Source organism: Lepisosteus oculatus, chromosome 27 (assembly GCF_040954835.1).
Source record: "Lepisosteus oculatus isolate fLepOcu1 chromosome 27, fLepOcu1.hap2, whole genome shotgun sequence".
In the NCBI taxonomy this organism is placed as follows: Eukaryota; Metazoa; Chordata; class Actinopteri; order Semionotiformes; family Lepisosteidae; genus Lepisosteus; species Lepisosteus oculatus.
In genome coordinates this window covers 3938647-3957595 of record NC_090722.1, presented here as the reverse complement: position 1 = coordinate 3957595, position 18949 = coordinate 3938647, and the positions used below count along the sequence as shown (strand labels likewise).

Below are 18949 nucleotides of genomic sequence, written 5' to 3'. Positions count from 1 at the left end.
GAGGAAACCCACACAAACCTGGTGGGAACATGCAGACTCCACACAGACAGCACCCCCAGCTCCAGAATTAAACCCAGGGTCCCAGCGCCGCGAGGCAGCAATGATGACAACTCCGCCACCGTGCCGCCCTCTAAAACAATCAAAAATCCTGGACTGGCAACCGGCGCTCTGAGTAACGACCGGTCTCAACCAGCGACTGGAAAGGCAGGCCCTCAAACAGCGCCGTGCTCTGCCCACCCCCGACGCGAGGGCCAACAGCTGGCGCTCCGTGATTCCAGACTCCCGGCTGGGCGCCTGTAAAAACACCCCCCCCCGGAGTCGTGCCGGGGAGACACACCAGCCCCCCTCCTCCCCGCGCTCCGTGTCTCGGCTCTCCCACGGAACGACAGAGGCGGCTCCTGACAGATCACTCCCAGGCACGCGGTGCTGCGCTTCCCAACAACCGCCCGAGACGCCCCCCTGAGTCAGGGCCCCCCCCCAATACACACACACACACTCGCGACAGGGAGTCAGAACAGCTGAAGGGATTCCCTGCCAGCCTACCACGCTTCAAAACAGTAAGCGAACAAGGAAATCGTTGGATCCTGGCTTCCCCAAGATGTTACCCTGCGGTACAGCAAACCCCAGAGTCAGCTCCAGCAGTTCCATTTAGGCTCCGGCCCGAGCTGCAGGTCGTCAGAAACATTCGCCAAAGCCGCGACCCAGGCCAACAGACCGGTCGCAGAGGATGCCCACGGTGTGAGAGCACGTCCGGCCCGCCTGAACACACGGGACTCTCTCAGCACCACGGCCGCCCGCCAGACAGGCTTCCGAGGCAGGTCGATCGCCGGGGAGACGGCGAAGCCGGCAAAGCCGGCTTCAAACCAACGAATAGGCCCTCGGCTCGCAGCGCAGTCGAACCTCGCTAGAAATGCAAAACCGGAACGGGATTCGCCACTCTCTCCAGCCCCCCGCTGTCCAGTTCAGGGTTGTTGACGAGCCGGGGCCTATCCCAGCATGCAATGGGAGCAAGGCAGGGTCGGCCCTGGTCCACCGCAGGGCAGCCGGAGACACACTCTCACACCAGGCACATTTCCCCCCCCCGACGTGTCTTTGGACTGCGGGAGGGAGCCCACATGAGCACGGGGAGAACATACAAACTCCACACAGACAGCACCCCCAGGTTCGGAAACGAATCCAGCGTCCCAGCTGCTGTGAGGCAGCCATGTTGCCCCCTGCTCCCACTCCTCTTCCAGCAGAATCAGTCCCAGTACTACCGATGACTAGATCGCAGGGGATCTTTTCTGGCAGGGGGGCTCTTAACGAGGCTCTTGAGTCTGATTATAACAATTATTCATCTGTTCCTAGGCAGAATAAAACACTCAAAGAGAACTGCACATCAACACAGCGCGGAGGAGGAGCTTCGCCTAAGAGTGCCGATTTTACACGCTGCCTACCCCAGGGGTGAAACTAATCCCTATCGCTTCTGGGGACCCTCACAAAGGTTCCCACTGCTGTACCAGAACCACCGGACTGTCTTAAACTCAGTTTTGGCTACCTCTGCCATATCATCATGTTGGACAACACCACCACCCGCCATTAGATGAAGAAGGACACAGGACGGACGACCCGAAACGAGATGGAGCCTGTCACCCCCAGCAGGCTCGTCGGCTAGCTCCTAGTTAATAGACCCCCAGCCCTCCACCAGCTGTTTCTTGAAAGAAACCAGGGTACCGGCTTTCACAACGGAGCGCCTAGCTGGCTTGCTCCACACCTCCACCACCCTCCGCGTAAAGACGTGCCTCCTGTTCCCGCCCGTCAAAGCGTTGCCAGAAGTTTCCACTTGTGTCCACAGCACGGGTTTCACTGTCGATTCCCATTCCCGAGAGGAATAAGCACTGAGCTGCGGGGGGGAAGAGGGCTAATCACGGGTTATATTCACTGCAGTCGTGACCGTGTTGCTCAGGAGAAGTGAACTCCAGGAGAAAAAAAAAATGACAGCGCCTGAACGACGCAGACGCGACAAGAGAAGCTCACCGCAGGCCGGACGGATGGCACAGAAACTGTCTGGCGTCTGTCGCAGCCGGAATTATTCGGGAAATCCTTCGTTAGCTTTGGAGCTGCGGTTCAGACACCAACCGGTTCCCTAGCCGTTGTCCAAACCCCTCTGCTTCGGGCTCGGGTGTCTGGAGAGGCAACACGGCGCTCGCTGGGACAGGCTAGAGGATTTTAAAATGACGCACCGAAAAATAACCCGCTCGGTGGCAGGAGATGACCAGGACAGCAGAATAGACAGAACAAAACGAGCACCCATGATGTCTTACCTACAGAGGCGTCGCAGTTCACCATTTTCTTCCCCCCGAACCGAGATCTCTTCACCCCCTTCAGAAGCTCAGGAAACTGAGGAGTCGCTTTCCCATCCGGCCGGCAGACTCGCAACACACACACAAACAGCTCCGCTCGCACGGTCGCGCTTTTCCCGTGTCCCGTCCCCACGCAAGGAAGAGTGATGACACCACGTCACGACCACGACTGCCGTGCATCCTCCTCAACTTCAGCCAAGTCGCCCAGTTTATCAACCGCGTCCCCGGGAAACCCCCCTCTCCCCCCCCACCGCCGCCGCCCGCTTTCCGTCTCTTTTCACAACTAAGCCACGCAGAGACACGGGTGCCACAGCCGGGAGAAGTCACGGAGTCCACTCCCCGTCCCCGATACCATCGAGTGCCGTGATTTTAACACACACATCAACAATCGCACTACAGTTGGTCGGCGTCTCCGACTGATGGATCAAAGCGCAGCGACATAAAAAAAACAGTTTCACCGGCTAAATTATACACCAAGGGAAAAAAACGACTTACCTCTTCGGTAATCGGGGTGTTTAAAAAAATCTCTTTTATCTGCAGGTTTTCACCTCCATTTGTAAACGCTTGCCAAATCCCCCTTAATCGTCTCCCAGAGTTTCTCTCTCCAGCAACTCTTGCTGAATTGACAGGCCTGAGTCTGCCCGCCGCTAGCGCCTGTTGGTCCTAAAAAAGACTTGAGAGAAGTGATGCTTCCGAAAACTAGAGTCCTGCGAACGCCATGTTGGCTCTGCCGTGCTGTGCTGCGGGATCAGCAAAAATGTTGATTCCTTGAGCCAAAATGGCGCCCGTCTCACAATCCTTCCACTCGCTCGAGTGAGCAGTGGAATAGCACAATTCACTGAACTTTGATCTACAAACATAACATTTTCAATCGGGGAGATAGTATACAATTAAAAATAATGATACGTTTTCGTTCAGGGACATTTAACTTTTGTTGTTTTTTTAAGGACCCCAACTGGCTTCGTGGGACTTCATCGGAAGGCTGTCTAAAGATGTGCCTGAAAAGAGCAGTGGGATAGATTGGGTCCCCCCCCCAGAGAAGTGGCAGTGTTTGTTAACTTGGTGTGTGTTTGGCGATGGTGCTATTGCAGGGATGGGAAAGAAAATCACAGGAATTCAAACACGTCTCGTTGACGCGCCACAGACACGTAGCAACTGATGCGGCAATCTTCCGCTTCAACTACAGCAGCAAGTGTCTTGTGGCGCTGATACTGTATACCCAACTTATTAAATTGTGTTACAATTCTTAAAAATTAGACTGCCGTTTTTCAACCCCTGAGTCACAAAGGCATCTTAATATCGCGTCGTTGTATCCCTTTAAAACGCCATTCTTTGCGACCATCAGAGCAAAAAAAAAAGTCAAAACACTAATGTGGCTTCTTCAGAGATCCCAAGAGAGATAAGATTGGGATTTTTGTTTTACTGATTAAATCTTCAAAAACTGCGAATGCTAGTCAACGCGGATATTTGTCACTTAAACTCTTCGGAAGCCATTGTCGACTGATACAAAAATCAGTTTAAATCCCCGAGACCAAGACGATTGCCGATTCTGATCGGCAATTTGGCTGTTAAGAAGCACAACTAAACCGATTTCACTTATTTCCACATTTCTCGGGTGTAATCTCACCCTCGCCGGTTGAGCTCTTTAAAAGGGACTGTTCTCAAAGGGAATTTTAAAGGGAGGTAGATCAAAGATGAATGAACTCGGGCTGTAAAATACTATTTTTGTTCGAAACCCGACCTACTGTCCACATACTCATTAAATTCAGTACTGGTTCAGAAAGGGTTCGGTTTACACGCGTGAAGAAATCCGGTTAAAACATGCATTCGTATATAATTGCTCATACACGCTGACTAATTCCGACTTCTACCACAGGCCGGACCTACAACGCGACACGTCACAGTTATTATATATAGAAATACAATAGGAAAGCTTTTGGCATTACGGTATCCACAGCAATTAATGCTTGACACACCATGTAACTATAACTGTGTAAACTGTGTGGGGGCGTCTTTAATTGGCTACGGTAGTGATTAGTTGGATGCAAGGAAGCTTTTCAGTCAAAACAGATGGTAAGGAGGTGTGTCTCTAGAACTCGTAGACACAAAACAGTTTCACCACGCCGTGGGTACTAGCGTTTCGGCAGTGAATCACGATCCGGGAGACATGCGTGGACACTGGAAGCGTGTTTAAGACTCAGAACAGGAGGTGTTTTATATATAGGCAGGGAGGGTCTCGATCAAACACCCGAGACAAGAGTCCCAATCGTGCACCTTGATGTCTACACCCCTGCTGTCACTTCAGTTACTTAATTGAAGCCTTTTCTGAGCTAACGGGTTGCTCGACTGGAATATTTGCTATTTTTGTTTTACTCAGAAGCTTGGGATTTTATTTTATTTTCAAATGTACACGTTAAAAAGCGACCCCCTTACTCACTTTACTTTATGGTCCCAGGTGGGAAACTGGCTCAGCAGGCAGGTAAAAGACAACACAGCAGACTGTACATTTGGGCGGTGTGGTGGCTCTGTGGCTCAGGATCTGCGCCTGTGGCTGGAAGGTTGCTGGTTCAAATCCTGTGACCAGCAGAGGAATCCTACTCTGTTGGGCCCCTGAGCAAGGCCCTTGACCCCAGGGGTGCTGTATAAATGGCTGACCCTGCGCTCTGACCCCCAGCTTCTCTCTCTGTCTGTGTGTGTCATGGAGAGCAAGCTGGGGTATGCGAAAAGACGAATCTCTAAAACAAATTGTAGGCGGCCGATACAGTGATCTTATCTTTTCCCTATCACTCTGTATGTTAAAACACACCGGAGTTTCCACAAGTATTGTTTGCGAGATGGCCAGCATGGTGTAATAGACACTCTGCTACGACACGACTTCTTTCTAGCTGGGGGTATTATATATAAAATGGTAGAATAAAGGCGCACAAGAAAAAAAACTGATCCCCAGTGAGGCATCTTTGCCCAGATTAACGTTTCTGTGCTAATTCTACACTCGTTTCCAGGTCTATATCAGGACAGAGTGGTTATAACAAAATGTCCTGTATCCACATTTGATCTAGAGTATAAAGCTGTGGAACCTGGATTTTTTATAGTTCAGCAATCACTGTAAATGTAGGTTGCCTTGGATAAAGCCATGAGTTACATTATCTATTCCTATGATTCAGAGTTTTAAGTAAATCATATGTGTACAAAAACCAATGCATCTCGCAAGAGTTTAAATACATAACATTTATTTAGAATGGGTTACGAAAATATATTCACATTTCTTGGCATTATTTTTCAAAGAAACTGATATGAGAATATTAAATTGTGAATATAAGAACACCAGATTAAAGCAAAGTTTGTTTTAGAAAATGACCAACACATAAGGTGCTATAATGTTTCTTCAAAATAAGCTTTTTTTTTTACTTTATGTGCACACTGGTAAAAACACACAATTTTATCTTTTGATAAAAATAAAGTGCAAGACACACATTTGTTTTTTGCCCCAAATGGAAAACTACTTATACGTTCAACAGAAAAAAAACATTATTCATTGTTAGTTTTAGACACGGTACTTTGAAGTCAGAGCTGCCTTTTAAGGAACTGAACTGAAGTACCACGAAGAGTCACATCCTAGCATGTGCTAAACTCTGCTTTTAAGACGGTTCACATGGACCATGTCCAGCCCGTTCAGAATCTGTCGCCCCTTTAAGAAGTGTTTTTTTTTTATTTGCAACAAATTTAAGGAACATAATCAGTCAGAGTGATGCTGACCAAAAATAGTGCCCACAACGTAAGGTAGCCTATTAGAGGGATCAATTGTAAATTCTCAAAGGAAGACCTCACTCTCCTGCTGGAGAGATTAAGGACAGGTCGGGCCCGAGGTGAAGCAGGACTCCTGAGGCTGGTTCTGAGCACACTCGGCAAGAGCACACCTTCCCCTTCAGAGGAAACGTACAACAGCCCCTTGACCCACCTGCACGACATGCACAGAAGAGTCTGGTGCTCAGCTGAAGACTGCCCACCCTTTCCCCAAAGCAGACCAGAGATATGTACGCATGTGCCAACACCTATATGTACACATTTACACAAATCTATACACGTATAACTACACACATGCATGGTATCGTCAATACCCCCAAACAACATCACTGTTGGTTTTCTATGAGAAGGAAAGGAGTCTGTGGCCGGAAGATTTTGGAGAGTAAAGCTGGAGTTCACGGTGACATTTCAACACCCCCCAAGTTAATCTTAATGGACAAATGGGTGGAGCGGTGGCTCTGTGGCTCAGGATCTGTGCCCGTGGCTGGAAGGTTGCCGGTTCAAATCCCGCAGCTGGCAGAGGAATCCTACTCCGTTGGGCCCCTGAGCAAGGACCTTCACCCCAGCTGCTCCAGGGGTCCTGTATAAATGTCTGACCCTGCGCTCTGACCCCCAGCTTTTCTCCCTGTCTGTGTGTCTCATGGGGAGCAAGCTGGGGTGTGCGAAAAGACAAGTTCCTAATGCAAGAAATTGTATATGGCCAATAAAAGTCTTATCTTATAAATGCTACCATCTATCCATCTGAAACCCTTTCATGCAGGAAGACGGTGGAAGATGCCAGCTTCTGCTTCTTTTCCAAAACGGGGGGAAAAAACACTTCTGTCTTTTTCTGCTCCAGAAATGCTTCCAAATAAATTAACATTGATCTTTGATACAGATTTGAAAAACCCATTTTTCAGTGAAAACAAGTCTCCACTACTACTGCATGGAATAGGGCTTTATGAAGTGACCACAGACAGGTTATTATACTTCTGATTTTCAGACAGTGGGCACTGTGGGGATTTTTCTACAGGAACTGTCTACAGCTGGGGTGCCCAATCCTGGTCCTACCACAGTCACATGGTACTCTGGTACTTGTCAACCGTAATCCTTGAGGGCTACAGATTCTATGTGGTTTAGAGTGACCTCTGCTGTTGAGAATTGGAGGTACAGCTTGTTCGGTCACACGTGGGCATGACATTCCCCCTCAGATCTTTTTTTAAATGCAGCGTGCTTGTTCCATGAAGGACCTGAGGTAGGAGTGGACCGCTGTGCCAAGTCTGGGGCACTAGAGCACATCTGAATCAGCTGACAGCACCTCGACACCCACCGGCGATGGTATGGATTAATACAGCAACAAAGACTGCAACAGACTCACCATCACAAGCAGGGTATGGATCATCAGGGCAGTGAATCCTTGTGCTATTTTATATCGCACCAACAATAACTCCTGTCCTGTATGTGCTGAACATTTGTTGGGGTGCTGGATAGGAGCGCACCCCATTTTGTGTACAGGAGGAAAGACAAAATAAAGAATTCCGTACCCTCCCTCGTACTTCACTTCAGATCCCTTTGGCCAGAGAGGCGACTCCCACACGGCAGGAAGAGGAAGGGAAGAGCTCATCCCACTGCCCAGGATGCTTGAGGGAGAGAGGGGGGGCCCGCCTGAGACCCAACCTGTCCTGGACGTTAACCGGGGGGAGGACAGCTGCCCTGTTAGCCCTCTGAGGGTGCCTGGTTAGAGAGGAGAGACGGGGGTGTGGGCAGACGGGGCAGCTCCTGCTGGGTCGCGGAGGCGGGGACAGGAAAGGAGCAGCCGATGCCGGCGGCCGCCGTCTGTGCCGCCTCGGCCAGGCCGATCTCCTGCTTCTGCTTCTCCTCCAGCAGGGACGCCAGGACTTGCCCCTGGCCCCCGGGCCCGGCCCCCTCTTCCCTCGCCAGCGGGGCTCTCCGGATCACCTCCACTTTGGCCCGGCTGTCCTCCCAGCCCTGGCCGAGCTGGACTCCTCTCAGGGGCTCGCCGGCTCCGTGGAGCTCCAGGGGCGCCTGGGGGCCCTCCTGGAGAGGGTGGGCGCCGGCGCCGGGCGGGTAGACCTGGAGGAGGTGGCCGCCGGGCTCCTGGGCCGTCTCGGCGGCGAGCTCCACGCCGTGGTGGAGGGGCTGCCCCTGCACCTCCAGGCCGGGGGCCAGGGTGGTCAGCACGCCCCCCTCCTGGTCCTGTATCACGATCTCCAGGATGTCGGTGACCGGCGGGGGGGGCTGGGCAGCGGGCAGGGCCTTCTGGATGACCCCTCCGGTGGGGGGCTGGGCCGGGGGGGGCTGCCCAGCCTCCTCCGGCCGGGGCTTCCTCGGACGCCCCCTCTTCCTCCTGGGCAGAGCCGGGCCCGGCTCGCCCACAGCCGGCTCGGCGGCCCGCTTGGGCGCCGGAGGACGGGCCCTCTGGACCGCCCCCGGCGCCGGGGCGGCAGGGGCGCCCGCGGGCTTCTCTTTCTCCGGGTACGGGAGGCGGACGGCGGCCGGGGGCAGGAACATGTTGAAGACGGGCAGGGGGGCCGCCTGCTGCGGGGGCAGGGTGGCCATGGCGATGGGAAGGGTCAAATTCACGCCCCCCGGCTCCTTCGGCGCCAGGGCGGGGGGCGAGGAGCGGACCGTCAGGTGGGTCTTCTCCAGGGCAGGGGCGCGCGGCAGCAGCTGGGGGAACCTCTTCATCACCGCCTCCACCTGCGAGTCGCGCCCCGCCGCCTTGCTGCCCTCAGAGCCCTTCCCGGCCTTGTCGCCAGAGGGCTGCTTGCCTGGCACTGCCCGCTCTCCGCCATCCCTGTCCTGCAGAAACACAAGACGCGGGCATCCTGAGTGTTGCTCCCGAGCCACGACTTCTCTTCCGCTGCTCTCCGCTGTCGTAGCGACTGGTAACCAGTACAGGGCAGCACGGTGGCGCAGGGGTCAGCATTGCCCGGGGTACAATTCCTGACCTGGGGTGCTGTCTGTGTGGAGTCTGCATGGTCTCCCTGTGTTTGCGTGGGTTTCCTCCAGGTGCTCTGGATTCCTCCCACAGTTCAAAGACGTGCTGATGGGTTAACTGGCACCTGGGAAATTGGCCCTGGTGTGAGTGTGTGTGTATCAGTGTGCCCTGCACTGTCCTGCCTCGCGCCATGCCTCCCTGGAACCCCGTACCAGATGAGCGGATAAGAAGACAGAATGATGGATACTTGTGTGGTGAAGTCACCAGGAGGTGGCAGTAATGAGACGAGCGGCTTCAGGTCTCAAAACAAGAGAGCTAGGGCAAGTCCTAATCAGAGACTCCATATGAAATCGCAAAATTAAATTGTTAATTACTTTTAAAGTACAGGAACTCTTGCAATCAACCAGCAAGTCACAGGGGGCAGCTGTTTTTGCCTGACTTATGTACATACTTATGTACTTCACCCTGCCAGTTTCAGTGACCCCTGGATGAATAATTAGGGCACTGGGCTCAACCATCGGTTCTGAGTGCCTGCTTTTTCTCCACTCAGGAGTAACTGACTCCGGTGTGTTTGTATATGAGGTGCAGCAGGAAACAAGCCTCTTGTCCATTCCCTTGTTCTGAACTGGAATAGTCCCTCTTCACACCTGACACTTTAATTACGAATCTAATCTGGGCCTCTCTCAGCAGCAGAAAGGGGTCTGACTGGCGGGTCTGTCTAAAACCTCCTTGGTGCCACACTGGGAGCGCCCAGATCCCCACTCCAGCCATCACGGGATCCTGGCCTGTCCTGACAGCATTCAAACAGAGCTCTGGACAGGGGGACAGTGTCAGGGTGCTGCCTTCTAGCACAGGGGCTCGCTTGTAGCTGTGTGACAGGATCTGTGGACACTGAGGAAGAAATGTGGGAGGGGAGAACCATTTTGTGCTGGATGGGGGAAATATTGTTTTGTTGTTGGACTCATCTTGTAAAGCCCCCATAGAAAAAAGGACAGGTGCAACACCTTTGCCTCTGGGCCGCTCCCCTCTCCCTCTGTCCCACTGCTTCTGGAAGGCAGCTGACCCTTCATCGCCTTGAAAGGCTTCGCTGGACCTCCTGCAGAACACAAAGGGAGGCCGATTAGCTCAACTCTGAGCCACTGATACAGGAAAAAACAGTGGAAATGAAGTGCATTTAACACTGAGAATGAATGGCATGCCATTACACAAAGCATTGTGTATGTCTGGAATAAGAAACCCAAGTCGTGCTGTCAAAGCTGATTCGCTGGGCTCTTTTAAGAAAGGCTGGATAAGATCCTCAGATCAGTTAGCAACAGGTGCAGACGCTGTTATGCTCCTATGAAAGCCTGCAGGTGGGAGACAGGGCACTGACCGGCCAGTGCGGCGGAGGTGATGAGCTCGGCCTGGCTGCAGCGCGGGTTGACAATGTGCTCCTGTACCAGGAAGCGGGCAATCTCCACCACCGTGTCAAAGGACCGCTTCAGGATCTTCTCGGCCCAGTCGCAGATCAGCTCGCAGGCGGCCTCCGTCACCTCCTGGTTGTAGGTCTGCACCAGCTCTGTCAGCTCCGACTGCGCCGGAGGGAGAGGAAAGTGGAGAAAACACTGTCACCGCCAGATCTCGCTCTCCGTGTCTGTCACTGCGTCTCGGTGACATGCTCCTGATTGAGCATTTTTAAACTGCCCCCCTGGGGAAGAATAAAGAATTTGAAATGAATTGAGGTGCTTGAGATTCAACCAGTAAAGGCGTTTGCATAACGCAAAGCGGAGGCTGAGCCCTCTTGTCTACATCTCACCAAATCAAGTCTGGTCCATGTTATAAGGGGACTGGGATTTCACCAGGGGTTCAGTTTAACAGTGATCCCTGGGAGGAGCAAGGTGCTTGCGTGCTTCCTGTGACATCAGTGACAGACTCGCTGCTCCTCCAATCAGAGGTGACTCTCCTGCAAGGTGCTGCAGAGCTCACAGAGTGTCAAAAGACTAGTGGCTCTGACAAGCGGGCTTCCTTCTCCCTGTGTAATATATAAGTGTGCATATAATACAGGGGCAGCTTCATAAATGGTAATTACATCATGAAAACTACATTATTAAATTCAAGTGCTAAGCAAAAAGAGAGCGCAAGACCTCCTGTGGATGTGATAGTACTTCATCACAGGTCACCTCCTCAGTATCTGCCGATAGAGGTTCATGTAGGTAGGTGGATTAGCGCCACACATTTCCTTGGCTCTGTGAGCTTGTGTGCTTCTTGTCCACACACGACAGTTTCCTTTTGCTCTCCTATCGGACGGCACGGGGTCATCTTTCACCAGAACACTAAAGCCTGCATGTCCTCCTGCCCCAGAAAGGGCTGTGCAAGCCAACAGCAGCGCAGTGTGGCAGGAGAGGTGAAGGAAATCTTACCGGGTCGTTCTTCAGGTCCAGATTAGGTAGCAGGGGCATGTTCAGAACTGTCTTCCGGCGAATCCCGCTATAGCAATACGTGCCGGGAAGTGAGTCAAGGATCCCAAGTGCACCACATACACACATACATCACAGCTGTGTGTAGAACACGCTAACAGCAGCACACATTCCAAACCACTGCGGCCTTTTGTCCTCAACACGACAAGTGCCTGCTTATGCTGCTGTACCTTTTAACAAATGAAACAGAATCGTGCAATAATCTGATAATCTGTTAATACATTAACGAAAGGCACTGCATTGAAACATGGAAAACCAAGGGGTGCAGCAGGACCACGAGCTGAGGAGCCTGATTCTGTGCAGTTAAGGATTAGTGGACAAGAAAAAGGCAGTCCCTGGCTACTGTCAGTCAGCATGTGGACCAGAACCAAGGATTTGGACCTGCATGTCACCTGGGTGCCTGTAAATCTTGGCCGATCCAGCCCCTGCTGAAGCTTCAACAGTGCAACAGCTGAGGATGGACGGTCTGTGCTTTAAGGACCCATCGTGCAGAACACAAAACCTAACGTCAAATTCCAGTGTAAGCAGCACAGCACTCACTTAGCATCACCATCGTGGCTCTGGCCACAATATCTGAAATCTTATCAAATAAGATAAGCTTCAATGTGTTAGTGGAGCACTTCCATCTGTATTCGCTCATGTGTCCTAATCTCTGCGAAGCCTCTTCTTTCTTGGACAGATCACAGAGCCATCAGGCTATGTAATTCCAGAAGCATGTGGTGGCGACAGCCTTTTGGAGCGCTATGACTCTGCTTTCACCCTAACCCCGGCATCAGCTCAAAGGATATTTTGACTGCCCTCTTCCACCTAGCCTCCTGGCTTTAATGTTGGGGAAAATGTCCCGGATGATCTTCCCGAAGTTTGCGGCGCTCAGGGCTCGGTACTGGAGGTTTTCACAGTGTTTCCTAAGAGGAAGAAATGCATGGGGAAAAAAAAACAATTTAGGAGGCATGGAAGGAAGAAACACAGACAGCCTTATGGGGAGAGTGGAAGAGGTACTTCTGACATTTCAAGAGCTCTCTTTCTGTGAAATGGTCTTATAAAGTCACTAAAGCCGATCGTGGGAGACTGGCCTCAGTTCCTGCCACCACCTCAGGTCTGATCCTGGGTGTGATTTCAGAAAAAGCACCGTTCTGTCTGCATGTTCACACCACAGACTTTCTCCAGGTGCTGCACGGTCATGTTGTTAATCCAAATTCCCCGAGACTGTTCAAGGAAGAGCTGGATAAAATCCTTGGTTCATTCAGCTAGTAGCAGCTGGAATACACATTCCTCCTGTTTGGAAGCTCGTGATGGGGAACGGATGATCCCGTGTTTCGGCAGGCTCACCTGTAGGTCTCGTACACATCCTGCTTGGGCAGGCAGGTGTCGGCGTGCTCCTCCAGGTGACTCCGGATCCAGTTACAGGTGTGCAGCTGGTCCGCTGTGCTGAAGGAGCTGGAGTCACTGCTGCTGCTCAACACACACAAACACATACAACATCACTCACCACCCTCCAGGGAGGAAGGGCTGCAGGGACAAATGCGACCATACCGCTGTGTTTAAACGATGGGGAGCTTATTAAGCTTCATGAACTGGTGTCATTTAAACAGCTCCAACCTGAAAGTCAGACGCCGGGGACCAGTTAGAACCGATTCACCCCAGAGGGCAAGTTCCAATAGACCAAGGCAGCGTGTGATGGATGGCACTATCGTCTCAGTGTGATCAAAGTCTGCGTGCATGATGGTTTGTATCTGTCCACTCCCGGGCTGGGCTCGGGTTTGTGCCCAGGGCAGAGGCGTCACGAGTGCATCCACTCGCAGTCCTGGAGAGCCCGTGTGTTTGCAGAGTTTCAAAGTCTCTTCAAACGCAGCAGCAACAGAAGAGCTGGGAGAAGTTGGTAAATCCCTCCAATTAAGGCAATAACTAACTGAACGAATTATTAACAGGGCTGGGTTGGACTGAGAACCTGCAGACACACTGGCCCTCTGGGACCAAGAGTGGCCACCACCAGGTCCATGGGAACATGGCCTCATCTGTACGCGCACCACGATGCACTGCTCCAAAACACGGCTTTTTCAGCAGCTGTATCAGCTGGCCAACTATCTGTAAATGCTTTCTGTAGAACCCAAATAAAGCGTCTAATAATAATTTAGAAGTGTTTAACTCAGCCTGTGGTATCAAGGGAGGAATTAGGAAGATTATGCTGTACTTGGCAGAATATTCTGCAATTGCAGGATACCAGAAAGGTCACAAATAAGAAGAGAGGAAGCCGCAGCTCATTCTGCTCTAAGTGGTTCAGTAGCTAGTAATGGGATCACATCCAGCAAGTGAAAAAAAAAGACAGATGCAGACTCCACACAGCTATCCCAAGCTGGAAGGCAGAAATGCTGACCACAGCACCACCATGCCTTGTATCAGAGCTCTATCAGTTTAAAACCAGCAGCCCTGATGCACTGATCAAGCAAGAGTGGCACAAGACCGAGCTCGGATATGGAGCGGTCACAAACACAGAGATGTCGGAAGAGCTTGGTGCTGGGCTCCAGGCAGGGCCTGATGCAAACGAAGGAGAAGAAGGTTCACATACTCACACCACAGCTTGAGGAGAAGACCATGGGGACTGGCTTGCCCTTTTCTGGGGGGGGGGGCTATTTGGGTGGACATGATTTTGGAATGGAAGATTCCAAAATGGGGAGCCAAAGACCAGAAGATGGGGGCGCAGAGCATGCGAACGGCAGGGCATACAGTACCTCTTCTCTCCCGCGTTGGGGCCAGAGGGCAGCTGCAGGTACAGGTACAGCTTGTCGTTGTCGGAGAACCTCTGCACGTCTTGCTGTGGAGACAGAATCCAGACAGACACCGAGTGAGACGGCATGGAGTCGGGACCGACGGGCACAGAAACACATTCCTCGGCAGCCCAGTACCGTTAAACTTACCAGGATCGAATCCACTTTAGTCTGGATATTCTTGCTGTAACCGAAAAATAATGAAAAGGGTCATCATACATCAGTTCTGTCTCCACAATAAAGGAATACCATGCCTTTGCTATTACTGGCTTTGCTTTTTCAAGGTTTGATTCATTTCTTCTTACAATTTGACATGACATTTTCTTCCCTATGAAAGACTATATTACTTGCTCTGATGTTGGATAGGATCTTAATTCAGTTGCGTGCAAATGTTTAGGTCAAACTGTGTGTTTCAGTGAATCTCTATGCTGAGAGTGAAAAGAAGCTGACACAACATTTTGTGTGGTACAAACTAAAAGGGGGAACTGCAACGTTATTTTCATATTTCGGGGTTAGAAAGAATCGGCATTGATGAGAGCCAAAATAAAAGAAAAAAATTCCAGGTATGTGCAGCACTATATTCTGCGATTACAGAACGGGGCAGCAAAACATCCAGTGACGTGATGCGGCCCTTTTTAAACCGTAAACAAGCAGGCTTGTGAATACAGCTCTTTTAATCCGACAGAAATACTATCTAATGCCAACGCTCTCGACTTTGAGACTTTTTTGCAGATAACTGGAACTAACTTGTTAACTCTGCATGCAGATCACATTGGAACATTTCTGCAGTGAAATGTCTGCAGGCACAACCCGGACTCATTTGCTTGTTCATCACAGTGCACTAGTCATTACAGTGACTAGTGAGCAGGAAGGGCTGCTCGCGTGAACTCAAATGCGAGTTTGTGACACCATGCAGACTTACAGTACTTTCACCGAGGTCGTTTTTTTTGGGTGCTCGATTTCGAAATTTGCAGACTTTGGAACTTTTCTATGACATCCACGAACTGATTCTGTTAAGATTGCAGAAGCGGTCTGAAACCGCGGGCCTGCGGCTGCCCTTCAAGATCCCCAGCTGGCGCGGCCGAGCGGCTTACGAGATGCTGCTCTTCAGTTTCTGCAGCAGCATGTTGGGCTCGGTGTCGCCCTCCGGCGCCGGGAGCCCGCCCCTCTTGGAGCTCGCCGCCTGGGGGCCGTCGTCCGCCATGCTTCCGGCACGTCGCCACGGACACCAGCATCCAGGGGCCCCTGGGAACCTGGAACTGAAGCGGGTCACACACACACACAAAAAAAAAAAACAACACGTGGGTCACCATGCCACTTCGCCTGGCTCTCCTGCTCTTTGGTCCCGTCTTCCAGTTGCGGGTTCTGACTGATCCCCTCCCCGGTTTGTAAATAAGGCTTATTTAGACCAGTTTCATCCTCGCAATGCCACGTCACAGCAGGCTACCCCAGCTGCAGTACCCCATATGCCCAGGTCACAGGGTGGGCCAAGACGAGGCGCAGGATGACGACCTCAGACTTCACCAGTGCTCAACACCGGCTTACAGGACAGAGCCAATTCGCTCCTCAAACAGGATCATCCAGGATGATTTCTCCCTGCTTTATCCATTACTGTGATTCAAAGTCAACTATATTATTTTTGCCGTCTTATTATAAGACTACAGCCAACAGCACCGCCAATAACTCCTAATTCTGAGGTGACCGCTTCTGCTTCCGATCACACCGGCAAACTGGAGTTAAAACGATGTGTGAAGTACAAGGTCTCCTCTCAGCGGCGGCAGAAAACACTCCTGTAGTGCTCGGCTAAAGGTTCAAGCCGTTCAGAGAGGAGCGCTCTTCACGCACAGCAGTTGTTCAAGTCATTAAGCGGACTTGCGTGGTGTGTCAATGAAAAGGGAGGGCGGTAGCAGAGACGGACTGCCTGCGTGACCCTGTGGGGAAGATTTCGTAGTGTAAAAAAAAGGGACAAAGTTGAGCTCACTTTGCTCAAAAACCCCTTTTCAGCAGCACTGCTACGAGGGGTTTGTGGAATAATTCGGGTGTCCTTCCTCAGCTCCCTCTCTATAAACCTGAGGTTCGCCTGTTGCCGATTTTGTAAGATACTGCTGTCTGGATGCGGCATTAATACTTCATTCACTTCACAGAAATCAGTTCCACTCAGTTCCCTCTCTCCCCTCGGTCCGAGCTCACGTGTGGCCAAAGCTGTAATAACCGACGACGAGGCCGCGGGATTCTTTATTTAAAAAATAAAAAAAAACACGTTTTTATTTGAATTCTAAAGCAGTTTAAAATCCTCCCCACGAGACGCGTCTTACAGGTAGTTCCGCAGCGGGAAAAGGAAGCAGGTGCCGCGCGAGGTGCCCAGCGCGCGCGAGTTACCTCCGCGTTCGGGTCAGTAACGGATCTTTTTTAAAAAAGAAGAAAGAAGCCCGGGAACCGGGAGGTGAATTCCTCAAGCGGCGTCGGTATAGACGCCGGAGCTTTTCAAAAGACGACCTTGCGACCTAGCCGGGACTAGCCCGGCGTGAAGCGTTTCGGGTAACGAAACCCCCCGCCCCCTTGGCCGTGCCGGGGCAAGACCAGTCGGTGTACAAACGTCGCGACACTGCGCAGCCGACGCCGGCCGATTTCCCTCCAAAAGAAAGTCGCCGCCACTTTCTGAATGAGAGACGGGAGGGAGCTGCCATCGCCACACAGGCGGCGGCGGCGGCCACTCCCACCCGCAACCGTGCCACAACTCCGACAACACCCCGCCGCCGACGGCCGACAGAAAGCGGCATCTTCGTTCGAGTTTACACCGCTTCCCCTCCCACGAACACCCCCCAAAAGACACTCTTCACCCCCCACCGCTGAAGTGTTAAAGCTAACAGCGGCGTGTTTGGTCGTCCCGGTATTCGAGATGGGCTTTCGTGAGCCAGCAGCGGGATCTGATTTAACGTTTGTTTTTTGACGGGGAAGGGGGGACATGCCTTCACTTAAGAGGGGGGTTTCTTTTTTTAAAAAAAACACCTCCGCTGAAGGTTATAACACTCACCCCGGTTCACTGCCCAAGTTGCGAGTGCCGCCGACCCGCTACACAGTCAGCCAAGAAACTCTCATTGATTTCAATCGCTTTTTAACCTTTCGGCCCGACGTGTCGTTTTTACTGTGCCGTGTGAAATCAATTCAGCTACTCCGGCAAATTCAGAACTTTTTTATGCCCTCCCGCCCCTCTCACGTTAGTGTGTGTGAGAAAACATTCACATGTGCGCTAACGCTGCTGAGGTCGTGCGTCCTGACACAAAATGCGACAGACGCGGCTCCTAATTTTGCTGCCATGCTCGCGTGTGAGCATTCGCACACACTTTAGCACTTGTGCGCTCGTTAAAAAAAAATGTCTTATTTGTTGCGATGACACGACATTATAGAGATCAAATCTTCATTGGAGCTACTGCTGTTTCGTCCGGCTAGCTACGGTTTTAGCGCAAACGCCACGAGGTTTAAATTTACAATAACTTTAATAACTATTCCTGCGAAATATGTTCACACAAAGCAGTTTTTATTTTTCCCCCCAAATATGTGTATTATGTTATTTGAAAAAAAGAAAATAAGAAAGTACCTGACTCAAAGCTAGCGAATACTGCAAAAATCCCCTTTCGCTTTTTTGTGATTGGACAGTTTCCGTCGTGTCTGCCTGACTACTGAATAAACGGTATTCTGATTGGCTTTGGGGACGTTGTCTACTCGGATACAGTACGCACCTTTAAATCGATTGGTTGCGCCTTTTTATTTTTTTCAAAATCTTTATTCCGATTGGGCAGCCGGCGCTGATCTGCCCAGTAACGGAGTCGCTCGAATCGCCAATGGTAATCTGCCTAGTAACAGGGATTTGATTGGGTTTTAGAAAGGATGGGTCGTAGAGTACCGCGCGGACAAGAAGGAAGCTGAGCGCAACTTTCACTGCGCAGAATTTCTTTAAAGGCAACGAAATAAATTTAATTTGCATTACAGGAAGTGCTGCAGCGCGTACAGGAAGCGTGTTTACACCACCCTCAATGTCTTTGATATCCAAAATTAATTGTATTTATACACACACACTTGGACATATTAACTGTCCATTATATATTAACTATTTTATTGCAAATATATGTATATGTAATATTTCTTTCATGCTGCATAGCAACAGCAGTGCGGTACGTGCATCTATCCATGCATGGTTTAGTAAACGTTTATACGTTGATATTTTTTAAGCTTCAAATACCCATTCTTTTTGTTTTTAAGAAGTCTTTCTGTTGTTCTGTCCACATAAATTATAGTCAAGTTGATGAGAATTTTTTTTTCCTGCAGTGGAAGCCTCTTCAGCAGAAGTTATAACAATATTACAATGATGCAGTTAAATAAACAATTGAATCATAATGATTGTAATATTTCCGTGCTACTTCCAAAGTCCTGATCCTCAGTAATTGTACAATAAAGCACTGAGCAAAGTGTATTTTTTTGGTTATCAAAAATACAATACAAAAGACATTATGAAATTTCTTATTCTGTATATTCCAAAATAGTGTTGTCTCCTTGGAAGTAGGTCTTATTGCCCAAGTGTATCCATTCAAACCAACCTGACCAGGGATTGGCTATTTGAGAGTAGGTGGGGCAAATGTCAGC

At 50.8% G+C, this 18949-nt stretch overlaps 2 protein-coding genes across 8 annotated transcripts in view; both read right to left on the bottom strand.

Moving 5' to 3' along the window:
* pi4kb (phosphatidylinositol 4-kinase, catalytic, beta) overlaps positions 1-2984 on the bottom strand; it is a 35351-nt gene extending 32367 nt beyond the window's left edge. The window contains exon 1 of one of the 3 annotated variants that reach the window (XM_069184691.1): positions 2838-2984. Coding sequence is in view for 2 of the 3 variants with exons in the window: in XM_069184690.1 (XP_069040791.1) it covers positions 2304-2328 (25 nt within the window). In the remaining variant the exon portion in view is untranslated. Of the gene's footprint in view, positions 1-2303; positions 2793-2837 lie in introns of those variants that run through there. The other 2 variants (XM_069184690.1, XM_069184692.1) reach the window with 2 other exon arrangements.
* A 4546-nt stretch (positions 2985-7530) lies between these two features.
* Positions 7531-18353, bottom strand: rfx5 (regulatory factor X, 5). 5 transcript variants are annotated; one of them, XM_069185069.1, is made up of 10 exons: positions 17907-18353; positions 15403-15567; positions 14459-14492; positions 14273-14355; positions 12873-12995; positions 12332-12448; positions 11487-11565; positions 10460-10658; positions 10092-10183; positions 7531-8948 (listed from the first exon to the last, which is right to left on the bottom strand). In XM_069185069.1, exons 2-10 carry the CDS (start codon positions 15510-15512, stop codon positions 7842-7844), a joined length of 1944 nt encoding a protein of 647 aa, XP_069041170.1. In that variant the 5' UTR covers positions 15513-15567; positions 17907-18353; the 3' UTR covers positions 7531-7841. The 5 variants fall into 5 exon arrangements, with proteins under 5 accessions (XP_069041170.1, XP_069041172.1, XP_069041175.1 ...); XM_069185071.1 differs by lacking the exon at positions 17907-18353 and adding an exon at positions 17343-17865; XM_069185074.1 differs by lacking the exon at positions 17907-18353 and adding an exon at positions 16688-16723.
* Between the last annotated feature and the right edge of the window lie 596 nt (positions 18354-18949).